Raw genomic sequence first — 15,636 nt, 5'->3', positions numbered from 1 at the left:
ATTAGGCTTATTCAAGATCACATATTTTTCTGCTTGTTGGTCCTCTGGTAAACAAATGAAAGCTCCTAACACAGACTCTGTAGCTCTGCGAGCAGTTCAGCACACAGATCCCCAGTGATTAGCCCTGAAGTCTTCAGATCAATAGAAAAGGATGTGAGAGAAAGAGAGGCCAGAGATGGACTAATGAGGGGAGCTGAAGGAAAGACAAGAGATGAAAAATAGAAAGATATGGAAGAAGCGAACAAATGATTGTTACGGAGGGCTTTGTCTTGCAGGCTAAGAGGTTTTTTTGTCTTTCTCTAAATGTCAGTGGAGTTTATTTTGTCTATCGCAGGCAATTGGTGGTGACACACTGCCCTCCACTTTGGAGTGACCGAAAGCACAAACACTCCTTTTCCTCATTTTTTCCTTTTTTTTCTTTTTTCTTACTTGCCCATTTTGTAGTATTTGCGCTCACTCATTTGTCCACCTCTTTCCTGTTTTAGTCCTCTACAAGGAACCTTTTACTACCCATTACTATCGTTTATCCATCTCTGAATTTTGTATGAGTGTGTGCGTGTGTGCGTGCATGCGTGTGCGTGCATGTGTGTGAGTCAGGGCTGTGGGCTCCATATGGTGTGGGGGTGTTACATCCTACTGCTGTGGCCTGCTGGTCCAGCATGGTGGATTACTACTGCTGCCTGTGGCCCAGGTTAACACGCCCATGCACACACACGCACATACACTTACACACAGTGTTTTCAGCCACGGGTGCTGCCAGCGGACAGGCAGTGCCAGCACACCGCCCACTGCTGAGGCCAGTGTGTGTGTGTGTGGGGAGGGGGGGGGGGGGCTAGAGGGAGATAAAATGAGACATAAACAAGTAGATGGATGCTCACTCTTCAGTGCCCTGGCTTCAGCTGTCAGTCCAAATCTCTATCACACTCTCTGTGCCCTATGCTGCCTTGAACACACACGCTTGTGCACACACAAACACACTGCCCTGGAGAAAATGGTGACACGAGCAAAGCACCATTACAGACGTGTATGCATGCAGTCACTCACACTTTACTCACTGAGTCAGAGAGACGGAGAGACAGAGACATCTGCTGAAAGGAGTGTTTGATGGCAGCCGCATGAGTCATTATGCTCACTTGCACCACAAGCATGCACACAAGAACCCTCATACACACACAAACAAACAAACAAACTAGGTTAGAAGATAATAAAAAAAGCTCCAGGCTTCAAGACTTGACGTAACAACCATGCACTCAGAATGGAAAAAATGAAACACTTTTAATTATCCCAGCCTTCTGTTTATCCTTTTATTATTTGTTTTTTTAATTTCATCTCACAGTGATTGTATTGTTTTTGTACGAAGGGAATTGTGTGTGTCTGGAAGGCGAATTGGGGATATTAGGAAGGAGAGCTGCAGAGTGTATGAAGGACATTTCTTTCCTTATCTCGACTACTCTGCCACAGGGCTAGCCTTTGTTTTGCAATTGTTCACTGTTTTTGTTTTCTTATTTTGTTGTTGCACATGTGTGTGCATACATATTGCTGTCTATGTGTGCATATCCACTTGTGTTGTGTGTGTGTGTCCTTGTCCATGCTTGTGTGTATCTCCTTTCTGCAGTAAACAGTCTTCAGTGTTTTAATGTCTGTGTTCATTGGGACTGTTTTTGCAGGGAGCACATGGCGCCCTACACCATCCCCACAGGCCTGGTGCTGGTGGAAGAGATGCCAAGGAATCAGATGGGCAAGGTCAACAAGAAGGACCTCCTGCGACACTTTTTCTCATGACTGGACCACTTCTCTATACAGGTTCCTGGTTGAAGAAAAAAAGATGTACGTCACCTCTTGACTGTCCCCATCTGGTCCTTAGATCAGACAATACATCACAAGTATAGAGAGGGAACACAAAGTAATGAATAAACACCTTGTGGAAAATGACTTCCCTTCTCAGGAAACTTAATCACAACTACAAACACTGCTACAAAGGTAATTCTATTACTTTGAATACCAATTATGCCAAGCATTGTTTATTAGCTATGAGAGGGCTGGAAATCATCCCTTTGATATATAATTTACCATGTAACCATGGTCTTGAGTCAGTAAATTCTCAATCTAAAACAAAATAGCACAAATGTGTGCTCAATTTCCAGATTTATTCAATAACAAAAAAGTAAGAAAATTAGAATTATATATAATACCACTTACCTCTGAATTTTGACAATATGGCAAACAAACTGAATCAAAAACAAGGACCAGTTATATTCAGTTTACATTTACTTAACATGGATGTGACAGAAAGTTGTGACTATATACTAATTCTAAGCAGGTTTTGAGTATTAAATATATTCACACTTAGAAAGTCAAATTAAATGTACTCAAAACAGTCAGTATGCATACTGCAATGATTCGTTTTGGTACAAACTGCTTACAATAAGTCTGTATTGGGAAATTGAGATACAATATGTGATTTAGTTGCTTCAAAAGTCAAATTATTTTTTTTGTTTATTGTTAATGTCATTTTGTCTGCTCTCAGCAAAACTGTGACATTGACCATTAAATCTGCCTTAATGAGACAGGAACAGCTACCGTCATGCTCTTTGGCTACTGATGATTAATTATACTCACTATCAACAAAATGTTTAGTTGTTCCACTGAAGATACAGCAACATAGCAATATTGGAGTATTCATAATGGTATATTGGCACGTTTTTAATTGTTTTATGAAAGATTTTTGAATGATAGTTTGGTAGGTTGGTTGTGACGCCATATGTGGTTAATAATACCAGTACAGAACATAATAAAAGACTATGAGGTGGTAGAAGAGAAGGCATGATGAGCTTTGAAATGTACTTACAGGAGATCTGTGAGAATACACGGTTAATATTAGCTCCTCAGCACTGTGTATACACTGATGCACTTCAAAAAGCAGATAATCTGAAAATTGCAAAGTTTTATAAAAATCTAAATAAAGTGTTTTCAAGTTATTTTTGTTTGGTACTTTTCCATGAACTACAGTGTTGTTACACTTGTTTTCACTGTGTGTTTGTGTGTGTGTGTGTGTGTGTGTGTGTGTGTGTGTGTGTGTGTGTGTGTGTGTGTGTGTGTGTGTGTGTGTGTGTGTGTGTGTGTGTGTGTGTGTGTTCGCGTGTGTGCAGCTGTAGTTGCACAGGTGTGATGAGAGCCTTAAGGCGGATTCGCGGATTCTCTAGCAAGGCACAACACCACAGCTGGATGCCCCGCACTCCATCTGACTAACCCTCTCACTCCGCTCGCTCTTCTCACCTTTCTCATCTCCATTTCTCCAATACTTCGCCTCTTCTGTCTTCATCACAAGTCCAAACAGATTGCAGCAACACTGGGTCCAACTTGACTGTGAGACTCCTTTTGAATGAGCCCTGGCATGCTGCCAGAATAGAAAGAGAGTGCGTGAAGAGATGAAAGAAAAGGCACAGGGAGAAGAGAGAAAATATAAAGCAGAACTGTCAGAAAGATTGGAGCCTTAACAAGAGCTGGCTAGAGTAAGTGGATAGAAGAGAGGGGGATGAAAGAAATGAGGATGCAAAAGAAGTCAGTGTCGGGTTTTGAACAGGGGATATGCAAAGGATTTGGAGATAAAGAAGAAAGAGAGAAGGGGGCCCTAAAATACAGTTGAGATAAGCAGTCGTGGTGAACAGCCAGAGAATTGAAGATGGAAAGAAACACAAGTGCAACCCCCAGCCGATACAACCTCCTGTCCACATACACACACTCGTCCGCCCACAGTCACCAGAGACCTGATTAAGAGAGCAGAGCTATCGATCTGTGGGCTGGCAAGCTAGGATGGATGAGCAGGCAGGGCTGCAGGAGCACCAGAGGACAGCTTCAGTGCCCCCAAATCTCCCCCGCCACCCCACCCAACCACCCACGCCAGAGCTGGGAGTCGGCCAGGGCCACGGGCAGTACGGCTGGGGCCCCCACGCTGAGGCCGCAGCCAGTAGCATAGGGTCAAAATCAAGAGTGTGGAGACAGTGTGCAGTAATAGGTACACTGTACTCCAAGTGTGTGTATTTAGGGGGGCACTCAGGACGCAAGGGGGGAAGGGGAGGCTGGTGTTTATTCCCTGGACTCCTTGCTTGATGGAGTACTCGTGCCCTTGAACTACCTCCACCTCCTCTTTCTCTCTCTGTCTCTCTAACACACATTCAAACACTCCCTGCCTGTGTTTGCTGGAGCGTGTTGGAAGAGGTTGTCTGCAGATGGCTGCTTATTGGGCCCTAGGGTCCTGGAGGGTGTTATGGGGGACACTGGTGGGGTTGTTTATGTTTTTGAGACACACAGAGAGTTTGGGTAGAATGACAAAGGTTTTTTTTTTTTTAAAAGCTTGTGATGTTACAAACTGATAGGGATAGCTCACATCATGTTGTTTTGGTGTCATTTGCCTTTGTCACAGCTTGCCTGCAAGATGATATTTACTCTTCTAGATTAATCTTGCTCCCTATTCAAATGATGGACACATTAGGCTGTAACAGGAACCAGCTGGCATCACCGGCTAACAAAGAATTGGAACAGAATTGCATTTCAAAGAGAGATATCTTTATTGCGTGGAGCACAGTAATTGAATGCCAGCTCATTCTATCATTCATTCATTTTCTCGACCTGTTTTCCAGAGACATATCTCAGCAAACTCCTTCTGTCTGTCTGAAGGCAGAAAGTTTGTCACAGGGCTGGGAAGACCTATGGGCAGTGGTTTGTTAATGTGCTAACAAAGAAACCACCAAACACAAGCACAGCAAAAGCAAAAGCACAGAATGGTTTTTATGTGGCACTTTTTGAACAAAAGTTTCAAAGTACTACTAAATAAAAACAATTAAAGAGCAATTTACAATAAAACCAGCTGACAATGTTTAGTGGTTAACTGGCCACTAAGGTAAGTAACTGACTGGGCATTTGGTTTTTATGGGCAGGCAAGCCGGCCCTCCCTGCGCCATCATTACTATTATCCCGTCCAACCTGCACAAACATCAGCCACACTTAATTTGCATACAATAATGTTAATTTGCATACAATAATGCATCAACAATCACTCATGACTGCAATTTAATTTTATGACTGTTGTGGCACCAAACGCAAGTCATATAATCCAGCCCATAGTGAAGCTTACATATATGATACAGAAATTGCATTACCCAAATGCACACATAGGCACGCTTACACATACACACTCTAACAGATGAAAGTGAACCTGTTACCTACTAAGTTCAAATGCCATAAATGGCCACAATAAAAGGTAGAACCAATGTCCAAAATGTGATGACCCTTGCAGTCATCTGTTACAGTATGTGCTGCGTTTGCTGTGCAATTGACCTGGCTGTCTGCTTTGTTTTTGCAGGTGATTATTAGCACAACACCTGAGGGCGTTCCCAGGTTATTTAATTCTGGTCTGCAGTACAACTCTGCACTTCTCTGCTGGTCCAGCTCTCCCCTCTTCCCCACATATGCCTTTTTAATTTGGTTAGGTTGCTTTAGCTCTTTATATTTTGAGCACCATACAACACTCCCACACACATCTTCCACTCATGCACACTATATTAAAGTGACATCCACACCCCATATTGTAGATATTTAGTTCATTTGTTTAATTGGATTTAATAAATTATCTTTTATTAAACATTGATATTGTGTGTTTCCCTTTTGTTGTGGCCATTTGGGCCAGGTCATAACAAAAAACCCAAAAATCATACAACACAGGCAAGTCTGCATACATCCACTCACAAGTGATACAAGCAGAGGTATTAAAGTCAGTTCCTTTGAAACATCGTCCCCTAGTTTTATTTGTGGTAAACTCCTTGATTAGAGCTAGCATCATATGCTGACAAACAGCTGATGGACGGTTTCCATTTCAGAGCAGAGATACTAAACACGAGGACAGACCTCAGTCTCAGTCTCACTTCGCTCTAAATCCAGACACCACAAATGGACAAATAAACAAGGCAGGAGTTTTTCTTCCTCCCTGTGAATCTTTTTTTCACCACCAAGTCTATTGTGCCCTTTCATATCCTCAGGCCTGGGACTTGAACCCTGGTAAGCTCACGCATTGAAGCGGCATTGATACCAATTTCTTCCACCCACATTTCTTATGGGTGGGCCTGGCCACTGGCCTGGTGTGTGGAGAGATGTACTTAAATGTGCCATCATCTTCTTTGGGTGTGGTGGCAGATGCAACAGGCTACACCACACTTTGCCATGCCAGCATGCTGTTTGTAATGTGATAGCGAGGGTGAGAAAGATATTTAAATGGAGTGCAGGCAGCAGATGATTAGATATTACAGTAGAAAACTTTAATGTTTTTGCCACTTTTAAGTGTTTTTCTCCATTTGGATTCACCTACTACAAGACATGAAACATTTTTACTAACCTGGATTGCTTACATTGTGGCCCTTTCGGAAATTATTACCGATAGTAAGATATGAGGACTTAGGGCCTAGATTTACTAAGATCCCAAATAGTGGGTACTAAATTGCGTGCACGGTGCAATAGATGGCCCATTTCGTTTGTGTGTGTTTTGTGGGTGATCTACTAAGAATAACTGTGTAAATGAAAACAGGTGCAACAGGGTGGAGACAGCAGTATTTAAATGAGGGTTTTGTGTCTTTATGGAGGGTTTGGACGAGCAGAAAGCTGCAAGCGCAAAATGAAATGTGATCAGGTTCTAGTGGAAGAGGTTAACAAATATACTGAGTTATAACAAAAACAAATATTACCAGAAAAAACGATTTTACTAACCAATGCTGTTAGTAAAACCAAAAATATTCCACTCTAAAATTATTAATACAAGTGGAAAAACTCTGTCCTGTACGTATTCATTGTGCCTCCTTCTCCTCCTCTCCACAGTGACAGAAGTCATCTGGCTGGTTAATACATGCCCTTCAAAAGTATTATTTATAGACACAGTTAGCGTCAGAAAGAATACCTTCAGGTTTGGTAAATTACAATGTGTGTGCTGAAAAACATATTTGCATTTTCTCCTCCCTGTATTTTGCACACTGGGGTTGAAACGCCCCATATTACATATTCATTATGGCAAATGTACTAAATGCACAGCGTGTATTATCTTACACAGTTGCAAGACGCAAACCTCAGTGCGCTGCGTTAGTAGATCAGCATGCACATTTTTTGTAGGTGATGTCAAGTTTGCACACGTTTTTACACACGCAGACCTTTAGTCAATCAGGCCCTAAGAGTAGTTTTGATGTCTGCCATGTCAGTGTTGTTATTTGGGGGGGGGGGGGGGGTTTAAAGCTGTGGTTGACAGTTCGCTCACCAGTTGCTCTCCCCGGCTCTGACTATTGTGGCAATACTTCAGCAAGTTTCAGTAAGCTGACCATAAGGAGCAGGTCTAGGCTTCAAACCAGCTCCAATGTCAAGAAATGGTTGACGTCACATCTTGCTACGTTCATCTTTATATACAGTCCATGATTTGGACTACAGTATGTAAACTCATCCTCTGTAACTCTGACTTTCCACATAAGTCCCTGTCAGCCCGGCATTCTGCTGTGAACATGAAAGCCATCCATCATGAATGGTTTTGGAGGAGAAAGAAGTGTCTCCTTCTTCTCTTTGAACACTGACTGCATAATAAACAGGTCAGACTGAAGCCGTGAGCCACAGACACACAACAGCCTCTCAATTCATGGCAGAACGCTGCTGGACTGTTGCACATTCCAGACACAAACAGAAAATCAGACTACAATTATACAGTCAAACATTCACGTGTGCACACTTTTGACAATCACAAAAGGTTTCGGGCCTGTGGGTACTTGATCAACATGACAGGCGTTATGGATTTAAGTGTGCAGAGAGAGAAGTGATGGGAGGATGACAGGCGAGGCTCTTCAGCCCCAGGGACACCCGAAGTCTACAATACACACATTTGTGAATCCAGATCCCCACCAGGCCTGTGTGGGTGCGTAACCTACGCTTGTAGTGGCAGGTTGTTGTTTACATGCAGCTCATGTTTATTCTAAAGCTGCTTACACCTCACTGGTTCAGCCTCAGGCATATTTTCTGTGAAACTCCTGCTGACTCTTTTTGCCTCTTTTCCTCGTTGACCTTTTTCCTCTCTTTCTATCACTCTCTTTTCCTTTTTCTTTTGCTCTCTGTCTCACATTGCTATCGTTTAATTATGTTTGTCTCATTTCCTGTGATGTTCCACAGCAGGTTTTTTTGTTTTTGTTTGTTTTTTAAAAGTGGACAGATAGCTCACTGAATCACTTCGGTGTGTTTGCAGTTGAAACACAGCTAACAAAACTTTTCTTTTTTGGGTGGGAGGAGGGCAGAATCAATAGTGAATTATCATGTTCTAGCTCTCATAACTCGGCCCACTCAACAATGGAGAGAGACAAGGTCATGAGAGAATAAATAGCAGGCAGACTAGCTAATGATCTATCATTCTGGACAAGCGGCTGCACCCAGGAGCAGGCTGGCTGACAAGATCATTAATAAAAGCTGCTGGGAGAGTGATCGATCGGCTTGATGGATGATCAGAGCCACAAATACTATAAAACACCTGGATGTCAAGCCACGTCTCTTTGAAGAGAGGGAGGAAGGGGAGAGAGAGCCTTAAAAAAAAAATCACGACCCCAACAGGGAATTGTCAAACCTTGACGCTCAACCTCAGTCCTGTGCTGGAAAACGAATTCAGCGTTAGAGTCACATGTGTGATTTTATGCATGTATCTTACCATAGCCACGCTGTATAGCTGTCTGTGTTTGATGTAGTCAGTGTGCTGTATTTCACAGAAGCTCAGTGTGAGAGCATCAGTGTAATTTGAGATAGATCAGGGAGTCAGCAGGGGTCGTGCTGTACAGGCTGCTGCAGCGGTCCAATGTGGTGTAATGGGAGGTATTTATTATTGACGTGCTCCCCTCACACCATTACTGAGCTCTGTGGTGGTAATCTGTGTCTCTACTACGCATCTCCACTCTCTCCTTTCTCTCTGCCTTCTCCCTGCTCTATCTGTAGTATCTGCCAGTGTGTTACAGTGTCTCTTTTGCCATCTGCACACACACACACACACACACACACACACCTTACTCAGCAGTTCATCTAGATTCCTAATCTTTTCGGTGATATAGAGAATGACTTCAGAAGGACTGTACTCTCCTTGCATGGCTGCGTGTATCAATATCTGTACATTGATCTGGCCTCGCCTCTCCTCCTGCATTCGTCCAGATATAGATTGGTTTTCCCAGCAGGTATGCCTAGAATCTGACTGATGGGCGGAGTGCGTAAGGGAGGGTGTATTGAACCAGGGTGTCCCACATGCCACTAGAATGTGTTAGACCGCTGAGCAAAAAGCTGTTGGAGGGGGAAAAAAGGGACGAGGTTACACTGAAGAAGATTGTCACTGAATCGATAGAATCGCAAAGATAAAGGTGTGTAGGGCTGCACAGTTATTTTCATCATTGATTAAACTGTTGATTACTTTGAGATGAATCAATTAATCATTTAGTCTGTGAAATGACAGAAAATAGTTCACTCCAAGACAAAAAGACACTGATTTAAACTGAGAAAAACAGCACCATCTCACATTTGAGAAGCTGGAACTGAATCTTTACCATTTAACTCCCTATAACTGTGACAAAAGATAAAATAATTGCAGCCTTGATAACTTTCCAGAGTTGTAAAATCCTGTCTGTGCAGTATTTTGCTGTCTGACGGATCTGTTACTCCAACTGGACTTCCTGGATCTCATTGTCTCATCAGTCTGCTCAGGATGCTTAGTGTTGATCTGTCAGTCCACCATGTTGGTTCAGACTGAACTATCATAACAACTATCAATTGTAATAAATATGATGATCCCCTGACTTTTTATATAGCACTACCATCGCCAAAATTTCAATTTGTCCTCAGCCTCAGCTATTCTTAGCATGTTAGCATGTTGATGATACTGTTTAGCTCAAACCACCAAGTGACTCACAGAGTGTTGTTACCTAAGGAATTACTTACCCAGTATACAATTAATGGGTTATCAAAGGTGTTTGAAACTAATATTAAACAATTGTTTCACCACCAACAGTGTGCAAACAATATGTGGTTACAATTATTTTAAGAAAAAATACGTATTTAACTTTTTAAGCATTAAGGGCCTGATTTACTAAAGGTCTGTGTGTAAAAACGTGTGCAAACTTGACATCACTCGCAAAAAATGTGCAAGCTGATCTACTAACGCAGCGCACTGAGGTTTGCGTCTTGCAACTGTGTAAGATAATACATGCTGTCCATTTAGTACGTTTGCCATAATGAATATGTAATATGGGGCGTTTCAACCCCAGTGTGCAAAATACAGGGAGGAGAAAATGCAAATATGTTATTCAGCACACACATTGTAATTTACCAAACCTGAAGGTTTTTTTTATGCTAACTTTGTCTATAAATAAAACCTTTGAAGGGCAGGTATTAACCGGCTGCGCACTGTCCACAGATGACTATTTTCACTGTGGAGAGGAGGAGAAGGACGCACAATGACAGAATGTATTAATCATTTTAGAGTGGAATATTTTTGGTTTTACTAACAGAATTGACTTTGTCACAAATACTCTCCCATATGTGGGTTTTTCTGGTAATATTTGTTTTTGTTATAACTCAATATATTTGTTAACCTCTTCCACTAGAACCTGATCACATTTCATTTTGCGCTTGCAGCTTTCTGCTCGTCCAAACCCTCCATAAAGACGCAAAACCCTCATTTAAATACTGCTGTCTCCACCCTGTTACACCTGTTGTCATTTACACAGTTATTCTTAGTAGATCACCCGCAAAACACACACAAACGAAATCTATTGCACTGTGCACGCAATTTGGTACCCACTATTTGGGATCTTAGTAAAGAAGGCCCTAAGTGTTAACATAACTGTACTGGCTATTGTGTAATAACAATAATAATAATAATAATAATATTAATAATACATTTTATTTATAAAGCACTTCACATTTGCAAACCAAAACTCAAAGTGCTTAGTGTTCAAAAGCATAAACATAATGGACAATATCTATAAAGCAAATAAAAAGGTGTGCAATCTGAGTTTAGGTTGTGTGTGTGGTTGTGTGTGTGTGAGAGAGAGAGAGAGAGAGAGAGAGAGAGAGAGAGAGAGAGAGAGAGAGAGAGAGAGAGAGAGAGAGAGAGCAGGAAAGGATGTTTTATGTGTGAATGCATTTTGTCTGTATGTGTCTATGCTGTTGCCATCAGAGCCTGACCATAAATCAGAGGCCCTCAGGCCATGGGATTGCCCAGCTCGTGGCTCCATGTGTAATTACAAAGCTGACATTTAAACAGCAGCAGCCATATTTCACTCTCTCCATAGCCGGACGCAGAGTGGATGGAGTAAAAGTTTTCAACAAAAAAACAAAAAAAAAGACAGAAAAAAATCAATAAGAGATAGAATGCATTCTAATGCCTTGTTAATGGACCCGCATATTAATTATTCAACGGTGGCCATTTTGTCTGCTCATTAAAGTGGCAGCTGAGAGGAGAAATGTGCAGCATTACCCTGCACTGCTCTGCTCGGGTTATTGTGTTAATACCACATACTCCTCTTCTCACAACACTGGATACACAATGTGAGACACAATTTAACACAATTTGGATCTGTTGGTTCTGTGTTATACACAGATCCTTACCATATCTGCATAACTCTGTCTGGCACAATGCTGGTGTAGAGATACAATCCCAAGCACAATTTTTTAAGGGAACATATTATGTTTTAGCTGATTTTATGTTATGTATAAACTGATGTCAGATGTATATCCAACATTGTAGTAATTGATGTTTAAGTTCCAAACATGAACATTTAGAAACGCTTTTTTCTACCCTGCTGATGTGTCCCTTCTGTAGTCTTAGTTGCTAAGGTTGTTGCTAAGGTATTTCTGTGTGTGTGTGTGTGTGTGTGTGTGTTAAAGAGAGAGAGAGAGAGTTTGGATTAAAGGACAGTTTATTTTACTTACTAATTGTGATTGTGACAGAACTGTGTCAACCATAATCATTGCAATTTTGGCTCTTTCACAAACGCAGAAATGTAACTTCCTCAGTTAATTTTTCCAACACATTGGTTTGTCATATTGTTATAACACCTTGTAAACATTACGCAGTTGAACAGAATATGTTCAACTTGTCAGAAACTATTTTTGAAATGTTGGAAGCACTTCACTTTTTGATTTAGTGCACTGAAGCAGAGGTAGATGGAACTGACTGAGGTACATTCAGAATATAAAAACTATAAATTAAACCGTTTATACAAATTATTTGTGGAATGAAAACAACAAATATTTATTTCTGTTACAACATGTTATATTATTATATTGGGTGATGTGAATTATCCAGTATATTGACAATTATTAATCCAGAAGCTGGACTGAAAACATGATGAATTATTCCTCCGTCTGGATTTTCACTTTTGACAAAATTCTGCAAAAGTTATAGACTGTTATAAGTATTTAACAATATTTTTCTCAGTGATGGAGTATTATGGAATTGCAAGTGGGTTTAATACTGGAAGGGGCAGTAGGGTGAAGGACGAGTTTGGAGGTTATTATTGGCAGTGTGGGCTTGTACTGTAGTTAGGAAATGGAGCTGAGGTGGGAGCTGTGAGACAGGGGAAAAAATTAAAATTCCTCTTTGGCCTGCTGTCAACCTGAGTCTGCTGACTGCTCATAGGAGCTGCTGCGTGACGGGATTCCTAATGACACTGCAGCAGCCATTGCCACAAATTGCTTTGACTTGATTTATTTCTCCTTTTACAACCCCACCACCACCCACCCCTGCTCCTCCTTCCTCCTCCCAACATTGCCATTCAAGCATTCAGTTTCTCTTTTTGTCTCCCTCTTTTTTTTCATAGACACATATACTGTGTTCGTACGGGATAACAACTCCTCTTCAGCACCATGCCAGTGGCAGGGAACATCTGTCTCTAGGTCCCCCTGCCACACAGTGTTAGAGTCAGGGTAGGTCGCTCACTCGACTGGCCAGTCTGGAAAGGCCTGTGGGCAGAGCAGGGCAGGACTGGCTTGGATATGAGGGCGTCCAGGCGGAAACTTGTCCCCAGGTCCATCCTGCTTGCCTGCCTCATGCCATTGTGTGTGTGTGTGTGTGTGTGTGTGTGTGTGTGTGTGTGTGTGTGTGTGTGTGTGTGTGTGTGTGTGTGTGTGTGTGTGTGTGTGTGTGTGTGTGTGTGTGTGTGTGTGTGTGTCTATTTTGTGTGTAGATTTTGCAAGCACAGACAGTGATTTTGTAGGTCAGAGGGCACCAAGGCATCAAAAACAACTAAAGGCTGCTTCTATCTGTCCTCTCGCTCTCTGTGCGTCTCTGATGCTCATGTCTTTCTGTTTGACTTTGTGGAATATGTGCGCGCCGTGCACAGTACTACATGTGTGTCTCTGATTCTTGCAGCAGTGCAAAACTACAGCGGTGATGCATGCCTATGCTCAGCCACTGTTTGGCCAGTTTTAATCTCCTTACATTTAGACTGTTTAAATTGTCTCAGTTCAGTTAAGTTCCTATTTACCTAACCAAAGTGGAATGCTATCAGGGGCAGCAGGCAGTAGTCTGCCAGTCACACAGCAGATAGCTCCTTCATGCAGCGACAGCCCAGATAAGGGGGAATAGGGGGAAAGTACTGTTTAATCAAACAGCGGAAGGCTGGGGGAAGAGCGAAGGGAGCCAGGTGCGCTTAAAGGACATTTTAGTTTGACTTTCTCTGTCTTGTTCTTTCTGGGGTTTTTTTTCTTTTTTTTCTCCAGTTTCTTTCATCTTGAATTTCTCTTCATTTCTCTCCTTCAGTTCCCCTGCTTTTTGTCCCTCAATCACTCCATTTCAATATCTGTAACTGTCTTTCTCCTTCTATATCCATCCATCTCTCTGTTTGCCCTTTTCTTGAGATGGGGTATTTATCATCTTTATACCTGAAGGTTTGAGGGCCATGCAATGGTCTGATAGATGGGCTAGCCACTGATGTGCAACCACCTCAGGAGACACAAACCAGACAGCTATTCAGTAGCTGAACAAGACACATTGCTTTTATTTTATTGTTTTCAAACTGCACGGATGTGTGTTTGTGGGTGGGGAGAGGGAGGTTTTAGGAAGGAGGAGGAAGGAAAGAGGGAAAAAAATAACAACAACAACAACAGATGCTCCTTCGCTGTCCAGAAAAATGTGGCAACTGTGCACAAGATGGGCCATTATCCATCTACAGTGTATCACTATGTTGTTGACAAATCAATGGCTCTGACAGTGATGGCTCTGTGTTACAGCAAACATAAAACACTCAGACAGTCTCCCTGCCTGCTATGGAGACTGCAGCATGGGAGCACTCGGGGCAAGGGTACTCATAGCCAGGAGGGGTGTGTGTGAGTGTGTGTGCGTTTGTGTTGTGTGTGACGGAGAGTGGGTTTTCATTGAGCGCATTTATGTTTTCTGTGTGTGTGTGTGTGTGTGTGTGTGTGTGTGTGTGTGTGTGTGTGTGTGTGTGTGTGCAGGTGTGGGTATGAAAATTTAATGGAAGTGCACAGAAGATGCTCATAAAAGCTTCATGTCATTGATCACATTTTATGAATCATACATATTATTGCCAGGGCTGAATATTATCATTAATTAAAAATACCCCCAAGTCCTGATCCTGGAATTTAACTAGTTTCTGAACAGAGCACTTAAAATTACACAAAACACTCTATAACACAAATGTGAGACTTGACCTGTTCTTGGTTAAAGCCGCCTTGTATTAATACACTACAGACAAGAAATAATGAACCACAATGGCAGCCTGTACCTGAATGAGCTACAGAGCAGTCATCCATTCATGCAGACATACTGTACAGTGCATTGAATTCATGTTTAACATGCAACATGCATGCTGAGACAGGGGGTGGAAGGCCTACACTCTGCTGGGCACATATAGAGATATCATCTTTGTGTGAAAAGGGAGGTGGAGATAGGGGGTTCGGATGTAATGAGTTACCCAAGACTTGCATGTGTGTCCTAAGATGGGAAAGGCAGTGGAGGAAGAGGGGCAGAGGGGTGCATCTCAGTTTGATTGACAGGTAAACTCAAGGCCCCCTGTGGCAGGTGCCAGGAGCAGGTCACTGGGGCGAGAGTGCTGTTACCCATATAGATATAAACGCTTGACTGCTGTCTTTGGTGTGTGGTCCCCTCATTGCTCAGGACACATGAGCCCACTGGTTTTTCATTTGGAGAAGAGGAAAGATGAGAGACTTCCACAGAGAAGAGAGATGATTCAGTGAAGCTGTTTTATTAGTTTTTATCTTTTTTTATTCTTTTTTTTTTGTCAGGGACAGTGCAAATTTTATCTTTTCATCTGTGGTCAGTGTTCAGATTTTAAAGCACATCATAGTAATAAAATATTTTATGCAAAGCTACAAAAGTAGCACAGTTACATAAAAAAATTAAAATGGCACAAAAAGGCAGAAAAATTAACATTTCATTAAAGACAATGCAGACTGGATTATACCACTTAACTACATCCGAATTGCAAAGGGGCTGGTTCGCTAAAATCATAAAAAACATCCTTTCTCAATCACCCAGTGGTATTTTGCAAAATGGATAGTTTTGGTTTGAATTGTTCAGGTGTTGCAGAGATTTGTCTCTGAGATTTT

At 41.9% G+C, this 15,636-nt stretch overlaps 1 protein-coding gene across 2 annotated transcripts in view; it reads left to right on the top strand.

Annotated features, from left to right (window-relative positions):
• acsf3 (acyl-CoA synthetase family member 3) overlaps positions 1 to 2,241 on the top strand; it is a 31,910-nt gene extending 29,669 nt beyond the window's left edge. For both annotated transcript variants that reach the window (XM_053317483.1, XM_053317474.1), the window contains one exon: positions 1,668 to 2,241. In XM_053317483.1, the coding sequence (XP_053173458.1) occupies positions 1,668 to 1,782 (115 nt within the window). In that variant the 3' untranslated portion in view covers positions 1,783 to 2,241. The remainder of the gene's footprint in view (positions 1 to 1,667) is intronic.
• Positions 2,242 to 15,636: the final 13,395 nt, after the last annotated feature.

Source organism: Scomber japonicus, chromosome 1 (genome assembly GCF_027409825.1).
Source record: "Scomber japonicus isolate fScoJap1 chromosome 1, fScoJap1.pri, whole genome shotgun sequence".
NCBI classification, from domain to species: domain Eukaryota; kingdom Metazoa; phylum Chordata; class Actinopteri; order Scombriformes; family Scombridae; genus Scomber; species Scomber japonicus.
The sequence above is the reverse complement of the archived record's forward strand: the minus strand, read 5'-3'. Positions and strand labels throughout refer to the sequence as shown.